At 42.2% G+C, this 18,133-nt stretch overlaps 1 protein-coding gene across 3 annotated transcripts in view; it reads left to right on the top strand.

Moving 5' to 3' along the window:
* The window catches only part of LOC105473954 (SP140 nuclear body protein), a 99,927-nt gene that overhangs the window by 12,779 nt on the left and 69,015 nt on the right, over positions 1 to 18,133 (top strand). For 2 of the 3 annotated variants that reach the window (XM_011728206.3, XM_011728208.2), the window contains exons 3-12: positions 540 to 708; positions 3,699 to 3,782; positions 6,037 to 6,117; positions 7,297 to 7,389; positions 8,174 to 8,251; positions 10,158 to 10,307; positions 11,129 to 11,209; positions 13,139 to 13,219; positions 15,510 to 15,590; positions 17,531 to 17,611. In XM_011728206.3, coding sequence (XP_011726508.2) covers positions 540 to 708; positions 3,699 to 3,782; positions 6,037 to 6,117; positions 7,297 to 7,389; positions 8,174 to 8,251; positions 10,158 to 10,307; positions 11,129 to 11,209; positions 13,139 to 13,219; positions 15,510 to 15,590; positions 17,531 to 17,611 — 979 coding nt within the window. The other variant, XM_071073503.1, reaches the window with a different exon arrangement.

Consider the following 18,133-nt stretch of genomic DNA (forward strand, 5'->3'; position numbering starts at 1 on the left):
TTGCTACTGTCTCTCCAAATCATTGTTTGATCTTTGGACATTTCTAGAGCCCTAGAATGCAAGTTAATGTTAGCAGTGGATGCCTTTAGGGATACTGAGGACAAGCCTTCTTCTTGTCTTTGTGAATTTTCTGTGCCCTTTGATCAGGAGTCACAGTAGGGGGCTGGTTGATTGGTTTCCTGGAGCTCTGTCAGGCCAGGCCAATCCAAGTAGTGGTTATCATCCACATAACAGAACAGCCTTGTTAAGGCCACTCCTGAAATAACCTGGCCAGGCTCTAAAGCCACACATAACATTCAACTTTGAACCCACATTTATTATTTAAAATAACTCTCTCCTCTTAAGTGTACAACAATGTCAGAGAGTCAGGTTCAAAAAATTAAGACTGTATTTTTATGGTGGAGGACATTTAAGAAGTCATCCAAATATATGCAAAATTCTAGCATTTCACATGAGAACAGATGTTCTATCTACCACCTAAGAGTCTTTTGGAACCCAAAAATCTCTAACTACATAATTCTCCATTTAATATTTTTAAGCATTTTCAAGAAGCTTTCAGAAACCTGGTCCCAGTGACAAGAGTGATGTATTGTGTACTCAGTGAACTGGAGAAGACGTTTGGCTGGTCACATCTGGAAGCATTGTTCAGCAGGATTAACCTGATGGCCTATCCTGATTTAAACGAGATTTATAGAAGCTTCCAAAATGGTAACTATAGCTCTCAACAGCTTTGGGGGATTCAAGCCCATTTCATTCATTAATTCATTCATTCACTCTTCATTCATATTTGACAAATGTTTGACTGAGTGACTATTACATGCCAAGCCCAGGGGGAATATAATGATGAAAAAACACACATGTTCCGTGTCCTTATGGAGTTTACATATAGTGGGAGTGATAGATGTTAACCAAGTAATCCTGCAAATGGTTGCTCAGCCAGGACTTGATTTTGATGCTGTAAAACATAGGGTTGAAGTCTCCATTTTTTTCAAGGAAGACATGAGTGAAGCCTTTTCATAGGAAAGGAGGAAACCTTCTCTGATATTTGCAGATACATTCAAAGATAAAACAATTTTCTTTGTATTAGAAAATTTATCATTCAGTGCAGTCCTGTGTCAACTCGCTTCTCCAAACGAAGACTGGAGAAGTCACGAAGAGAGCCCAGTACATACTGGTACACTGAGGAGGAGCTGCATATGAAAACTCTGAAGACAGAAAAGGGGGTTGGTGGGGGCCTTTCAGAACCATGTGGTTGAATTGCAGAGTGTGGGAGGGAAGGTTTGGGAGCCGATTCTGGAGAAAGAACTTGGAGTGGATTCTGGAGGGCTTGACACCCTGTGCTAGGGAATCTGGAGTTTAGTTTTTGGAAAATAACGAAGCAATAATGGGCATTTAAACAGGGGAAAAGTAAAATAAGTCAGTATGAAGAATGGGATGTGTTGATTTGTGAATACTATACCTTGATTCAAAAAAGAGGTATCTCGTTTTCATATTATGGTACATCCAAGTCAGAGAAAGGTCTAGAGGAAATCAAATACTGTGCATGCCTCCTTTGGTATCCATGAGGGATTGGTTTCAGGAATACCCACCACCCTCAGTCCTGGATGCTCAAGTCCCTTATATGAAATGGCATAGTATTTGTGTATAGCCTATGCACATGCACCAGTATACTTTAAATCATCTCTAGATTACAATACCTAATACAATCTAAATGCTATGTAAATAGTTATTAAATTTGTATTGTTATTTTATTTATTTATTTTTTGAGACGGAGTTCACTCTATCACCCAGGCTGGAGTGCAATGGCGTGATCTTGGCTACTGCAACCCCCATCTCCTGGGTTCAAGTGATTTTCCTGCCTCAGCCTTCTGAGTAGCTGGGATTACAGTCACCCACCACCACACCTGGCTAATTTTTTTGTATTTTTGGTAGAGACAGGGTTTCACCATGTTGGCAAGGCTGGTCTTGAAACCCTGACCTCAGGTGATCTGCCTGCCTTGGCTTCCCCAAATGCTGGGATTATAGACATGAGCCACCATGCCTGGCCTTTTATTATTTTTAATTTTTTCCCATATTTTCAATCTGAGGTTGGGTGAATCCATGGATCCCAAGCCAACTGTACGTAGGCACAAATTTTGAGTCAATATTTGTATTTTAACCAGGGTGTTCCAGGCTGTGGCAATGAAGGGAATGATGTTACTTCTACTGCCCACATCTCAGGGGCTCTGATTCTCTCTGTGGACTGTGGGGATCCCCCTGGCCCCAGTATCCACATCTCATATGTTAGTATCTGGCACCTTCCAGGTGACAGGCACCTGAGGCTCACCACTGCCCACTGCCTCAGACTATGAGTAGAAATTGGAGAAATGGGCAAAAGTAGAATGAATTGTAAAAAGATTGAAAAAAAAAAAAAGAAAAATAAACCTCTGCTTATACTACACAACATCCACAAAATATAATTCAAGTTGGATTACAAATCTACAAGTTAACACTACAAGTATAAAGCTTCTAGAAGAAAACATGAGACTGTGTCTTTGCAAACTGAGAGTAGGCAGTAATTTGCTATAAAGGACACAAAAAAACATGGATCATAAAAGAAAAACTTGGTAAGTTATGTGTCACCAAATTAAAAACTACGCATCCAAAGTCACCATTAAGAAAAGGAAAAAACAAGCCAGAGACTGGGAGAAAATATTTCCAATACACATATCTAACAAAGGATTGTACTCACAAAATATGAATAACTCCAATAAATGAATGATAAAAGGACACATCACCAATTCAAAAAATGGACAAACGACTTGAACAGACATTTCAGAACAGGAGATACAAAATGTCCAGCAAGAACATAAAGTGTATGACATTATTAATCATGAGGGAAATGCAAATTAAAGTCATAGTGAGATATCATCCACTCACTAGAATTGCTAAAATTAAAAAGACTGACAATACCAAGCGCAGATGAGAATGTGGAACAATTGGACCGCCCATCCCTTGCTGGTAGGAATGTAAAATGATAGCGACCACTTTGGGAAAGTGCCTGGCAATTTCCTGTAAAGTTAAATCTAACCTATGATCTTGGCCATTTCACTCCTAGGTATTTACATGACAGAAATAAAAATATGTTCATCCAAAGATTTGTATAAGAATGTTTATGGCAGCTTTATTCATAATAACTAAAATCTGGAACCAACCCAAATGCTCATCAACAGGAGAGTAGATAAACTATGACTAATTTATAGAGTATAATACTATTCAGCAATAAAAAGAATGAACTGTTATCACACAGAGCAACATAGATAAATCTCAAAAACATCATATTGAGCAAAATAAGCAAGTTCTAAGAGTACATACTGCATGATCCTATTTATATGAGTACAAGTACAGACAATACAGACAAGTACAGTGCCAGAAAGGAAGGAGCCATTGCTGGTGATAGGAACCAGAACAGTGGTGTCTTAAGCACAAAGCAATTTTCTGGGATGGTGGAAATGTTCTGAATCTTGACTGGGATGTTGGTTTCACAATGATTTACACTTAAGATATGTGCATCTCAATTAAAAAAAGGGGAACAAGGCTCTGTTGGACCTCGGGGGCAGGAGATCCTGGGGCTTGGACATCAAAATCAGCTTAAGCACACTGAGGTCTCTCCTCTGGTTGCTGTCTGAGTTTGGTAATTTTCACATTGTTTTCCTCAGTATGCTATGAACACCCACCTCTCCAAATGAATAATGCAAACGAGTTAGAAGACAGACCCAGATTACTACCATATGGTAAACAAGGTAACTATCATTTAACTGATCAATGCCCTTATTAAAGTTTTGCTTCCTTGTCTTCATGGAGGCAAAGCTTGTATTTTCTCTCCTATCTTAGCCCCCTGTTATCTCCCAGTACTCTTCCCCTCACACAGGCATGTACCTGCCCTTATCTGCCAGCAGGTGTGAGAGAACCAATGAAAAAGGAGATCTGATCTCTTGAATAGATGGAGTCTCCATTGGTGGAGAATATAAAAAGAGAAAATGGGAAAGGTAGACAGAGAATAATACATGACAAATTACATGAATGGATTCCATCTTCTAAGGGAACATAAAAATCCTACCCTCCCTACCCTCCCAGGTTGAGATAAGGGGATTATTTTTAATTAATTTCATAGAACTATTAAGAGAAACTCAGAAATAACCTAAGCCATATCAGATTCAGGTGAGAGATGTTCCTTACAGAGTTGGCCAGTTAGGGGTCCCTAGTACTGTGGTCACAGTCCAAGAGGGGAGTTTTTGATATGGAGAGACAGGGGAGCCTGAAAGATAGAATTGCCCAGGGAGACAAAACTGAGATAATGTTGACAGATAGAAGATCAAAGTGAAATGAGAGAAACAGAAATGGAAAGAGAGGAAGTATAAGACACAGCAGAGAAAACGTAAACTGAAACATCTGCCAAGGATCAGAGGTGAAAATGGAGAGAGAAGTATATGGAAAAAGAAAGATGAGAGGAAAATAAATACCAAGAAATGGGGAAAATGAAGAGGTACAGAGGCAACTATGTAGATAAACAGTTAAGAAAAAAAGGGTGTAAAATCACTTGAGAGTGAAAAGTGGATAAAAGGGAGAGAGAAGCAGACTGGGACAGTGTAGGTTTGAGGTAAGAGCACTGGATATCAGCAACTTTACAAGGGTTGGCTCCATGAACCATAAGTTTTCAGATTGAACTCTTCCCACATCAAAGTGGCACTTACATCATACTCAGATTTCAATAGGCCTCTCCCAGAATAGTCTAATGATTCCCAAGCACAAATCTTCGCTCTAAATTATCTTTAGAGTACATTTATTCATGGACCCGAGGACCTTTACTCATGGGTCGGACAGACATCTACACTTGAATTTTTTCAAGAACCTTAAACTTGGTACTTTGAGAACTAAAAGCAACATCTTCATTGCTCAAGTTAGATCTAACTCCTCCACAGCACTCTTTCTCCCAGAGATGGATCACTATTGTCCCATGGTTTTTCAAGTTGGAAACCTAGTCAAGTCATCATGGATGACTCCTCCCTTGCCCTCAAATACATGCCAGTTATGCAGCCAATGTAATCATTTCATCTTCAGGTTGCCCCTGGCCTGTCCATCTTTGCATCCCCAAGACCAGGTCTCTGGTCCAGATCTCCATCACTCTCATGATTCTCAGGGCAACATCCTTTGCTCATCTCCTCCCTCTAATCTTGCTTCCATCAAATGTGTTATTTGCACTTCAACTAGATGGGATATTTTAAAATGCACCTTAGGTTGTATCATTTTCCTACTTACCTCCTTAATACACTAAAGATTAAATAAATGGGTTTTTAAGTAAAATCCAAAGGCATCCACAATGATCCACCTGCTTACTTCTCCAGCTTAATCACCTGCCTCTCGAAGTATTATTTCAAGGTAGAATAAAATTTCCCCCAATAATTTCAATCGTTAAATCTTTCTTTCAAACTGAGCCTTTCCCTATGTTTTCTCTTTGCTACCTTATTTAGAATTGTTTTCCTGTCCCACTATTCTCCATTTATCCTTCTCCAATCCAGCTAAATCCTACTTAGAATATATGATCAAAGGGAGGTCTTTCTTTAGAGAAAGCTAGAAAGGTACAACTGAGAGGCTAAGGATGGGAGAGAAAGAGTGGTATCAGAGAAAGCAAGAGAAAAATTTGCAGGAGCAGAGAAGAGAGAAATGCATCTAGGAAAGAGAGGCTCCAAGAAACATCCGCAGAAAAAAACAGAGGCAGAGATTGAGGAAATGTGCAGAAACAGATGGAAAGACATGAGTGAGAAAATGTGAAAGAGAAGAAGGCGTAAGGAAAGGAAGATTCCCCCGCAATGGATGAATTATTATCAGCCTCTGGTGAAGGTTACTGAAGGACTTAATCCTCAGGTCAGGTTGTTTGGGGAGTGGGGACCTTCCAGTGTATCAGGCTTTCTTAGTTTTCTCATTATTTATTTTCTTGTTTTGATGCCTTCTTGACCGTAAATCAAGACATCTGAGGGATTTCATTCCTTTCTGCAGAGAACAGCAATGCCGATCATGAAATGGGTGATGTAGCAGTGCCTCAGGAAGCCTTGAGCTCCTCACCAAGGTGTGAGCCAGGTAAGGAAGGGGTGACTTGCTCTTCCTGACCTTCAGGGTGTCAGGAGGTGGAATTCAGAGCTGGTGTTTCCTGATGCATTTTACTCTGAGCACATTCCACAGGCAAAAGATCCATTTTGTCCTCAGATCCCATAATTCTGCTAAATGTTCCTAAGTGTATGTTATAGTAGAAATATGCTAGAGAAGGATGATGTCTTTCATGTCTACTAACAATAAAAACTTGATTATACCTACCCACCATTTATTTTCTCTAGAGAATAAAAACTATTGTTGTTTGTTACTATTATTATTTTGTCCCTCACTATAGAAAGCCTTCATAAGAAACATGTTCCATCAGACCAACTACTCAAAAAACTAAATGATAATTTTTGCCAAATATTTTCCATTGTGTTACTATCTTACATAGTTACTGTTCAAAGAATTTTGGCAAACAAGATGTCATTTTGTCACCACAGCTTATGAATTTAGATGGATAAACTTTTGCTTATTTCTATTTTATAGCTAAATAAAGTAGAAGTAGAAGCATAGAAAGGTGTAAGGTCTTTTACCAGGTCAAATTAGTCAAGCAAGAACATGACCCACATTCCAGCTGACTCACTGCAGTGATGGTTGTGTGAGTTTGACAGAAATCAGGGTAGCCAGGGTCATGGATCGGAGTTCACACAGGAGACCCAAGGAGACCTGCAGGTTCTTAGGGGAGTGGGCTAGGGCCTGGTGCAAAGAGACTCTTATTCAACAAAAGCATTTCCATGGCCAGAGCAGGGGAAAGCAAAGAGAAATGGTAAGATTGGAACCTGCCGTGCGGATGCAAGAAATCCAGAAGAAGAGAACCAGAAAGAAAAATGGAGACACAAGTAGGAAAATGTGATGGAGGGCATTGAAGATCAACAGAAAAGAAAAAGAGAGGAAATCCCAGGGAGTCAAGGAGATGGTCAGTGCTTCATGGTGCAGAAGCAAGAGCATGTGGCGACCAAAAAATGAGAAGGAGAAAGGAGGTGGCAGAGAGATGACCAGAAGGAAAACAGGCAGAGCAAGGCTGTGGTGGGGCTCAGGCGAGGTCCTTGGAGCAATGGTGCTTTTTTTGCAAAGAGAAGCTCACTTGAGTGCTGAACACCAGGATTCAGCAGGAACATCCTGAGGTCTGTGCTGTCATCACTGTGCCTTGTTATTTATTTCCAGGTTTCTCTTCAGAGTCTTGTGAGCAATTAGCCCTCCCAAATGCTGATGGAGGAGACGCAGAAGATGCCCCCAGTCTACTACCAGGTGGGGGAGGTAATTATGATTTAAATGACCAATTATCTCATTAAATTAGTTGGCCTATCTCTAGGCAAGCAACACTTCCTTCTCTCTCCACCACCACCCCTGTAACACACTTTCGTTCAGCCTGTGGTTGTTTTCCCCAGGTGTGTGGGAGGCAGGAGGTAAAGGACGGCTAAGTCCTTTAGTGGAGGGGCTCCTGGGCAGAGAGCTTAAGTGTACAGAGTAATAAAAATTACTCTGATTAGAGGCACCAAATGGTATTGCCTAAGTGGGCCCAATTTTATCTACATGAATATGGAATCTAAATACTACCAGGATGGGGTTTGAGAAAAGAGAGAGAATTTTAAACTTACTTGCCAAGGATTATTTGGGAATAATGAAATACTGTATACAGAAGAGACAAAGTGGAAGTGACAAAGTTAGAAGAATGAATAGGGATATAATGGGGCAAAGAGGTAACAAACATCATGAAGGAGGAAAGAGACAGAAATGCAAAGAAATGGTAGAAGTCAGGAAGAGGAAGTCAAGTCAAAGAGATCTTGGAGTTGGTTTATGGTGCAGACGCAGCAATGTGTAAAGAAAGGGTTAGAGGGAGAAAAAAGAGAAGAAGAGAGAGGGAGAGAGGGGAAAGGAGCCCGACAAGGTGCTAGAAGAAGTGGAGCCATTCTTGTTTGGTGCAAAGATACCTTTATCCCCAGGGAGCAGTTCTACACCTGAACATTAGAGCTCAGCATGGATCCAGGTAGGTGTCCAGGTCACTGTCAATTGTCTGTCATGTTCCTCTTTCGCTCCGCAGTGTCCTGTGAACTTGCTATACAAACAGATGAAGGAGAATCAGATGAAATGCCCACATTACTGCCTTATGATACGGAAGGTAATTAGGATTTAAATTAAAGCTTTGTTATTCTGTCAACATACAAAAACACCTACTCTTTCATCTCCCTTCCCTTTCCCCCATCTATTCATGTATTCATCCATATATCCATCCATCTATTCATATATTCATCCATCCATCCAGCCAGCCAGCCATCCATTCATCCATGCATCCCTCCCCACATACAGACACAGACAGTCTATGCCCAGCTTCTTCCTGCTTTCCTTGAGAGAGACAAGTAGCCAAAGAAGGATGATCTCAGACTGGTTGGGGCTTTCCTGCATATAGGACATAGGGAAAGAGAGAGGGAAAGGAAAATATAGATTGAATCATTAAATAAAGAGAGATCTGAGTGACTGCCAGTTTTACCTAAATAGTCATGGGATTCAAATATTACCATGTTGGGTAATATTTGGGTAATAATACCACATTGGGTTATAAGGAAGGGGAGATAATTTTCAACTTATTTTCTCAAGGTTATGCCAAGAGCATGGATATAATGAGTATATTGCAATATAGAAAACTCAGTGAAAAACTGTTGAAATGAGCTTCACAAAGGGAAGAGTCCCTGCCCCTTTGTTAATGGCAAAAGATGAGACCTTTGATGGTATGGGAGAAAAATAAGACAGAATATACAGAAAGACTGAAATTTAAATTAAAATTAAATTGAAATTGAAAAATTAGGAACAGAAAGCTAATTAGAGAGAACAGATATAGGCATGGAAATGAGCACCATGGAAGAAAGGAGGTAAACTTGATTATTAAATAAGGCACAGGACTTAAAAGGTGGAGAAAATATTATGAGAGGAACAGAGAGAAGAAAAATGCTCGAAGACAGAGACAGTGGAGGAGAGGCATAAAAGTTATACACAGAGAAAAAGAGAAAGGAGAATAAGTGAAAAGTTAGCAGAGAGTGAAAACTGCTTGCAAGAGATGGGGAACAATGTGGGACATTGTAGGGATGGAGAGAAGATTCACTAGACAGAAATAATTTCTGGCCCAAGAATGAGACATGTTAGCAGTGAGTTTTCACAAGGGTGTTCCCAAGCTATCAAAATGGCACCTGTAATGTCCTCAGAAGCAGTCAGCCTCTCCCTGAGGCTTTCATGTCTCTCCCATCTATAACTTAATGATTTCAAAACACAGATGTCCAGATTTATCTTCTAAGTTCATTCATCTGAGTACCTGAATACGTTCACGAAGATATTTGAAAGACCTCTTCATTTGGATGTTTTTCAAGAACCTCAATACAAGACACCTCCAAGATTGTACATACCATCTTTCCTGACACAGATCTGACTTCTCTCCCAGTGTTCCCTATCTCAGGATGAAACACTATTACTCCCTTCTTCAAGCAGAAACCTAGGAGCCACTCATGACTCTCCCCACCTCCCTCAACTTAAGCACCCCATCAACATCCAGTAGACTTTTAGTGAGTTCTACATACCTCACCTGTCCATTTCCTTCCACCCCAACACAAAAACTCTGGTAAGATCTCTCTCTTGGACTGGAGCAACAGCCTCTAGACTCACATCTTTCCTCTGATCTTGTACTTCTCACATCCATTCTTTCCAACTCAAACAACTCTTTCAAAAATGGAAGTTGGCTTATCTTACATTTCTACTTTAAATCAATAACTACTTGGGGCCATAAGGATTAAATCTATTTTTTCCCCAGGGCTCCAGCTTCATGTCTGCCTCTCCTGCAATTACTTCAAGGTTTATATACAGATTTTCTAGTCACTGTCATTTTCTGATGACTTTTTCTCATCTGAGCCTTCCTAAAGGCTTAGCCCTGTGCTTGGAAAAGTCATCTTGTTTCACTACAATCTCCATCACGCTCACTAATCTAGTGAAATCATATGGTAATTACGGATACTCTCAGATATGCCTTTTTTGATCCCTAGTTCTAGAAAGCAACAGGATGACAGATGCAGCAAGGACATACAGCACAGCACCAGGGAAGAAAGAGGGAGACGAGGAAGGCAGGAACAGTCCCGGAAAAAGAAACCAAGACAAGGAAAAGTACCAAGAGAGTCCAGCGGCAAGAGACAGAGGTAGAAACACAAGCAGCAGAGACGTGCGTCAAGGGTGAAAATGAGAGTGCCAACAGGGGGTGGGAGAGCAGGTGCACAGGGTTTCTGACAGTCTTTATCAGATGACTGGATTGCACAAGAGCTCCTTTTACCCCCACAAACTCTTAAACATCGGTATGCAAACAGCTAAACGTCTATCTTACAGACTGGGAAATAAAGCACAGAAATGCAAGCAGGATATTATTGCAAAGGCAAAGTAGAAAAGGAAGAGTGGGCACCAGTGTCCTGGATGTGTCACTGGGTGATGGCTGTGCAAAGCCAGCTGGGGGTTCAGGGTAGGGTCACAGGGTCAGAATAGAAAGAAGCCCAAGGAGTTCTGTAGGTTCCCGGAGGAGTGGACCAGGGACCAATATAAGGCTTTAAGGGGAAAAAAAAAATGCGAGTGGGAGGGAAGGGAAACCATGGAAACACAGCATGGAAATAGAGTCTGCCCTTTGGCATAGGATGGATATGGAATAAGAGCTAAAGAAATAACAGAAAAGGGATACAGTATTACTGAAAAAGAAAAAAGACTTAGAAACAGGAAGCAGGAGAAGCCAGTTGGAGAGAAGACCAGACAATCCAAGCGCTGCCCAGCTAGGAGGGAATTGTGTGGAGGCAGAACTGTGAGGAGGACACTGAGAATTAGAGAGAAGGAGAAAGAGGAGATGCAACAAGATGGAGAAAAGGCGGAACAAGACGAGGGTGGCTGTCAGCGTTTGCCCATCTTGGATGGCGTGAACGCACTGAGGTCTCTGTCCACATCACCCTCTGTGGCTTGTCAATTTATTGTTTCTCTGCAGAGACCTTTGATCTAAAAACTCCGCAAATCACTAATGAAGGAGAACCAGAGAAGGGGCCCTGTCTACCAGATGAAGGAGAAGGTAATTCTGATTTAAGTTTTAAAATATTTCAGTACATCTTTGTTTTCTACTTGGCATGGAAAAAAAGTTTCCCTTTCTCCCACCCTACCTTTCCCTTCTTCACATGTGCATACGTACAGATGGAATTATATCAACTTTCTGTTGTGCCTTTTTGAAAACTGTGAGAGAGACAAAGGATCAAGGTGAGCTGAGCCCCTGAGTGGGGACCATATTTCTGCATGGGGCACATAGGAAGAATGAATATACCAGAGGTAGGCTGGGGCGCCAGAGGAGAAGTGCCTGGGTGATGTTATTAAACACACATTAAACCTACATAACAGCAGATTATGGCAACTGAAGCAGGGGAGAATGTTTTCAGCCTAATTCCAGAAGGATCTGGAGCACAGACATGTTTTGTGAAAGACTGAAGTCTTGCAATTGAGAAAGTCATGCGGGAGACCCTTGGGATGGCACTGACAAGGGAAGGACCTGTGGTGCTATAGCCCTTGTGTAAACAGAAGATCTTTTCCAACCTGAGAGAAAAGAACTTTGAGAATGAGGAAAGTACATAAAATAAGGGATATTTTACCAGCATCTAGGAGCATAAGATAAAACCCAAAGAAACAGAAAAGGAGAAAGTAGAAGACACATAGAAAGTCGATAACCTCAAGGAGAAAAATTAGAGAAAATTCTGCAAATGGCAGCAAATACAATAATAACAATATGGGAAGGAAGCACCAAATAAATTATGCAGAGAAAGAGATAGATCAAAATAATTGAAGAACCTGTAAGGAGTGAAAACCGTTGTCCAAGTAAAGGAGCAGGTCGAGGGCCTGCGGAGCTGAAGTCAGTCACTATGTACAAGCAGCTCCCAGCAAAGGGCGCCTCTGTCAATAGTGAGTTTTCCGATTCAGGTCCCCCGAGGTTGAGAGTTACATGGAAGCATCCTCAGAGCTTTCCCCAGTCTCATCTGCTCAGGTAGTGGAATGATTCTCGTGTACATATCTGCTTTGCCGACCTGACTTCCAAGCTCTTCCATCCATGTGCCTGAAAATATTTATCCCAGGACCCTCCCCATTGCGATGTCTTTCAGGAACTAAACACACCCAAAATGGAAACCAACACCTCCTCTGAACCCAGAAACTCCCCTTTCTCCAGGGTTTGCTCTCTCAGTAAAGGGATGAATGTCCTGTGTGCTGTTGTACTCATCAGACTCTTTTTCTCTGCTTTAGCACAATTGTTATTTGCAAGGTATCGATCAGATCATTATTTTCCCCTTTGACGTGGTAATGTTTGTTGCACAGGATTAGATGAGTTATCCTTCCTGTGGATTTCTGTGGCTTCCACCCTTCATGGGGCCCCAGACCGTATCATATGTCTCATCTCTACTAATGGCATCAATTGTTTCGGGAGCTGCAATGATCTGATCTTTCTTTTATGTGTGGGCCCTTGAGCCACACTTCCCCTGTACTATGTGGTGTTGCCCTGGCCCACTCTGTTCCTGATCCCCTTCCTTTTCTGGTTCATTTCCACCATCCCAGGGATGCCTTTTCTGATGCCCAGTACGAGAAAGGGGGTGACAAGGAAATAGATGGGGAAAGCCAGTAAAGAGCAGAGTCAGGAGCAGAGACAGGAGCAGAGAAGGGGGACAGAAACACATGGAAACAAAGAGAAGCACCTGGAGCCACTGGCAGCAGGAAAGCAGGGCAGAGAAAGAGGAAATATGCAGAGGAAAGGGGGAGGGGGAGAAGGAGAGAGAATTCGGAGTCCAGGCAGGAAGTGAGCTGATGGATGGTTCTCAGCCTTGGTGACAGCAACTGGAGTGTGTCCACCTACAGGCCAGGAGGGCCAGGGTGGCAGACAGCCCCACCTAGGAGATACTTCAGCTTCTCACATCTTCACTGAGTTTGCTCTTCATAATTTCTTGAGGGATTTCTTTTCTTTCTGCAGAGGGCAGTGATGACTGTTCGCAAATGTGTGATGGAGAAGAGCCCCAGGAAGCCTCTAGCTCCCTAGCAAGATGTGGGTCAGGTAAGGAAGGGGAGGATTTCTGGCCCTGGGCTGCAGAGTGTCAGGAGGTTGAATCTGGAGTTTGTGATTCCTGATTGTCTTTCCTCCAAGTATACTTCACAGTGAAAGAATGCAATTAAATCTGAGATTTTTCACATTTTCTGTACATGGATCTTTTGGGAAATGCAGGGAGGAATCTTGATATAGAAGTCTGTGTTTAACAGAATGGGTTTTATTGTTTGAAAGTATGTGTTTAGATAATCACCGGGTAGTTGGATTATGTCAAGGCAAGGCAATGTGTTCTCTCCTTCATATTCTCATGCCTATTAATACTAAAGCATTAAAATATTTTACTGAATAAGATCTGATACCCTCACAAAAGCTTAAGATGGGGGCTGACAAATTGGGTAATCCTATTTTACAGATGAGGAAATGCAGCTCAGAATATGCTAGGAGGAGAAAATGCTCTTTGCCTTTATTTTTCATCGCTATCAATAGCATTACTTGAATTTAAAATTCTATTCTCACTTTTTCTTTGGGAATGAAAAAGTTTATCATTCCTCCGCTGGTAGATACTTTTTATCATTTCATCACAAACTTGACAAAGCCTTCAAAGAAATGGTATCCTACCCTCTAATTGACAGAATTCAGATGCACTCTTTATGAGACTAAATGCTATTTTTGACCAGTACTCTTCATTATGTCATTGGATCATGCAGTATGTCTTTAGACGACTCTCTTAAGTGATACGTTTTTACGCTCAGAAACCTCAAGATTTAGGCAGGGAAAGTGCTGTTATTGTTGTTTTGAGGAGCCAGAAACACTGAAGTACATGTGACACCGGCGTTTGTTAAGACCCGAGAAGGAAGGAAATGCGGAGACTTTTGTCTTGGAAGTGACTTTTGTCCTGGAGTGTCCTGGATGACTCCTTACAGGCTTCCAGTTCTGTGAGGCAGGCATGGGTTGGGGTGGGGTCCCATAGACTGAGTCCAATGTGGAAACCCAAAGGGCTTTTAGGAATCCAAGAGACTCTACCAGGGTTTAATGTAAAGAGACTTTTATTAACAAATAAAGCAAGCTTAAGCAGAGGAGTGGAGAAATTATTGAGAGAAAGTATGTAAACATAATCTATGATACAAGATAAGAGATATCCAGAAAAATAGAGCCAGAAAAGATGAACAGAGATAGAATGTGCGAAGGAGACACAGCACATCACTGGAGGAGAGAGAGACAGATAGTCAGGGAGAGACGTTTGGAAGGGAAAGTCCAGACAGCCACAGAGAAGGACAGTTGCCTTCATAGAGTAGCGCTCTATGAAGGTGTATGAAGATATAAGTGTATACCTTCATGTGCCTCAATAGGTATAAAGTGGGGCAAGGACATAAAGCAGAGGACCAGGGATGCAGGAGGGAAATGAGGGAGGCAGGAACACTCCCAGAAAAAGAAACCAAGACAAAGAAAAGTACCAAGAGACTCCAGTGCCAAGAGACAGAGGTAGAAACACAAGCAGCAGAGACGTGTGTCAAAGGGTGAAGATGAGAGTGCCAACATGGGGTGGGAGAGCAGGTGCACAAGGTTTCTGACAGTCTCAGTCAGATGACTGGATTGCACAAGAGCTCCTTTTACCCTCACAAACTCTTAAACATCAGTATGCAAACAGCTAACGTCTATCTTACAGACTGGGAAATAAAGCACAGAAATGCAAGCAGGATATTATCGCAAAGGCAAAGTAGAAAAGGAAGAGTGCGCACCAGTGTCCTGGATGTGTCACTGGGTGATGGCTGTGCAAAGCCAGCTGGGGGTTCGGGGCAGGGTCACAGGGTCAGAACAGAAAGAAGCCCAAGGAGTTCTGCAGGTTCCCGGAGGAGTGGACCAGGGACCAATATAAGGCTTTAAGGGGGAAAAAAAAAAGCTAGTGGGAGGGAAGGGAAATCATGGAAACACAGCATGGAAATAGAGTGTGCCCTTTGGCATAGCATGAATATAGAATAAGAGCTAAAGAAATAACAGAAAAGAGATACCATATCACTAAAAAAGGAAAAAGAGATAGAAACAGGAAGCAGGAGAAGCCAGTTGAAGAGAAGACCAGACAATCCAAGCGCTGCCCAAATTGGAGGGAACTGTGGAGGCAGAATTGTGAGGAGGACACTGAGAATTAGAGAGAAGGAGAAAGAGGAGATGCAACAAGATGGAGAAAAGGCGGAACAAGACAAGGGTGGCTGTCAGCGTTTGCCCATCTTGGATGTCGTGAACGCACTGAGGTCTGTGTCCACGTCACTCTGTGGTCTGTCAGTTTCTTGTTTCTCTGCAGAGAACTTGGATCGAAAGACTCCCCAAATCACTAATGAAGGAGAACCAGAGAAGGGGCCCTGTCTACCAGATGAAAGAGAAGGTAATTCTGATTTAAGTTTTTAAATATTTCAGTACATCTTTGTTTTCTAGTTGGCATGGAAAAAAAGTTTCCCTTTCTCCCATCCTACCCTTCCCTTCTTCACATTCGCATACATACAGATGGAATTGTGTCAACTTTCTGTTGTGCCTTTTTGAAAACTGTGAGAGAGACAAAGGATCAAGGTGAGCTGAGCCCTTGAGTGGGGACCATATTTCTGCATACGGCACATAGGAAGAATGAATATACCAGAGGTAGGCTGGGGCGCCAGAGAAGAAGTGCCTGGGTGACGTTATTAAACACACATTAAACCTACATAACAGCAGATTATGGCAACTGAAGCAGGGGAGAATGTTTTCAGCCTAATTCCAGAAGGATCTGGAGCACAGACATGTTTTGTGAAAGACTGAAGTCTTGCAATTGAGGAAGTCATGCGGGCGACCCTTGGGATGGCACTGACAAGGGAAGGACCTGTGGTGCTATAGCCCTTGTGTAAACAGAAGATCTTTTCCAACCTGAGAGAAAAGAACTTTGAGAATGAGGAAAATACATAAAATAAGGGATATTTTACCAGCATCTAGGAGCATAAGATAAAACCCAAAGAAACAGAAAAGGAGAAAGTAGAAGACACATAGAAAGTGGATAACCTCAAGGAGAAAAATTAGAGAAAATTCTGCAGATGGCAGCAAATACAAAATAACAACAATATGGGAAGGAAGCACCGAATAAATTATGCAGAGAAAGAGACAGATCAAAATAATTGAAGAACCTGTAAGGAGTGAAAACCGTTGTCCAAGTAAAGGAGCAGGTCGAGGGCCTGCGGAGCTGAAGTCAGTCACTATGTACAAGCAGCTCCCAGCAAAGGGCGCCTCTGTCAATAGTGAGTTTTCCGATTCAGGTCCCCCGAGGTTGAGAGTTACATGGAAGCATCCTCAGAGCTTTCCCCAGTCTCATCTGCTCAGGTAGTGGAATGATTCTCGTGTACATATCTGCTTTGCAGACCTGACTTCCAAGCTCTTCCATCCATGTGCCTGAAAATATCTATCCCAGGACCCTCCCCATTGCGATGTCTTTCAGGAACTAAACACACCCAAAATGGAAACCAACACCTCCTCTGAACCCAGAAACTCCCCTTTCTCCAGGGTTTGCTCTCTCAGTAAAGGGATGAATGTCCTGTGTGCTGTTGTACTCATCAGACTCTTTTTCTCTGCTTTAGCACAGTTGTTATTTGCAAGGTATCAATCAGATCATTATTTTCCCCTTCGACGTGGTAATGTTTGTTGCACAGGATTAGATGAGTTATCCTTCCTGTGGATTTCTGTGGCTTCCACCCTTCATGAGGCCCCAGACCGTATCATATGTCTCATCTCTACTAATGGCATCAATTGTTTCGGGAGCTGCAATGATCTGATCTTTCTTTTATGTGTGGGCCCTTGAGCCACACTTCCCCTGTACTATGTGGTGTTGCCCTGGCCCACTCTGTTCCTGATCCCCTTCCTTATCTGGTTCATTTCCACCATCCCAGGGATGCCTTTTCTGATGCCCAGTACGAGAAAGGGGGTGACAAGGAAATAGATGGGGAAAGCCAGTAAAGAGCAGAGTCAGGGGTGCAAGAGAAAAAGAAAGGAGCAGAGAAGGGGGACAGAAACACATGGAAACAAAGAGAAGCACCTGGAGCCACTGGCAGCGGGAAAGCAGGGCAGAGAAAGAGGAAATATGCAGAGGAAAGGGGGAGGGGGAGAAGGAGAGAGAATTCGGAGTCCAGGCAGGAAGTGAGCTGATGGATGGTTCTCAGCCTTGGTGACAGCAACTGGAGTGTGTCCACCTACAGGCCAGGAGGGCCAGGGTGGCGGACAGCCCCACCTAGGAGATACTTCAGCTTCTCACATCTTCACTGAGTTTTCTCTTCATAATTTCTTGAGGGATTTCTTTTCTTTCTGCAGAGGGCAGTGGTGACTGTTCGCAAATGTGTGATGGAGAAGAGCCCCAGGAAGCCTCTAGCTCCCTAGCAAGATGTGGGTCAGGTAAGGAAGGGGAGGATTTCTGGCCCTGGGCTGCAGAGTGTCAGGAGGTTGAATCTGGAGTTTGTGTTTCCTGATTGTCTTTCCTCCAAGTATACTTCACAGTGAAAGGATGCAATTAAATTTGAGATTTTTCACATTTTCTATACATGGATCTTTTGGGAAATGCAGGGAGGAATCTTGATATAGAAGTCTGTGTTTAACAGAATGGGTTTTATTGTTTGAAAGTATGTGTTTAGATAATCACGAGGTAGTTGGATTATGTCAAGGTAAGGCAATGTGTTCTCTCCTTCATATTCTCATGCCTATTAATACTAAAGCATTAAAATATTTTACTGAATAAGATCTGATACCCTCACAAAACCTTAAGATGGGGGCTGACAAATTGGGTAATCCTATTTTACAGATGAGGAAATACAGCTCAGAATATGCTAGGAGGAGAAAATGCTCTTTGCCTTTATTTTTCATCGCTATCAATAGTATTACTTGAATTTAAAATTCTATTCTCACTTTTTCTTTGGGAAT

This window comes from Macaca nemestrina, chromosome 11 (assembly GCF_043159975.1).
Source record: "Macaca nemestrina isolate mMacNem1 chromosome 11, mMacNem.hap1, whole genome shotgun sequence".
Taxonomy (NCBI): Eukaryota; Metazoa; Chordata; class Mammalia; order Primates; family Cercopithecidae; genus Macaca; species Macaca nemestrina.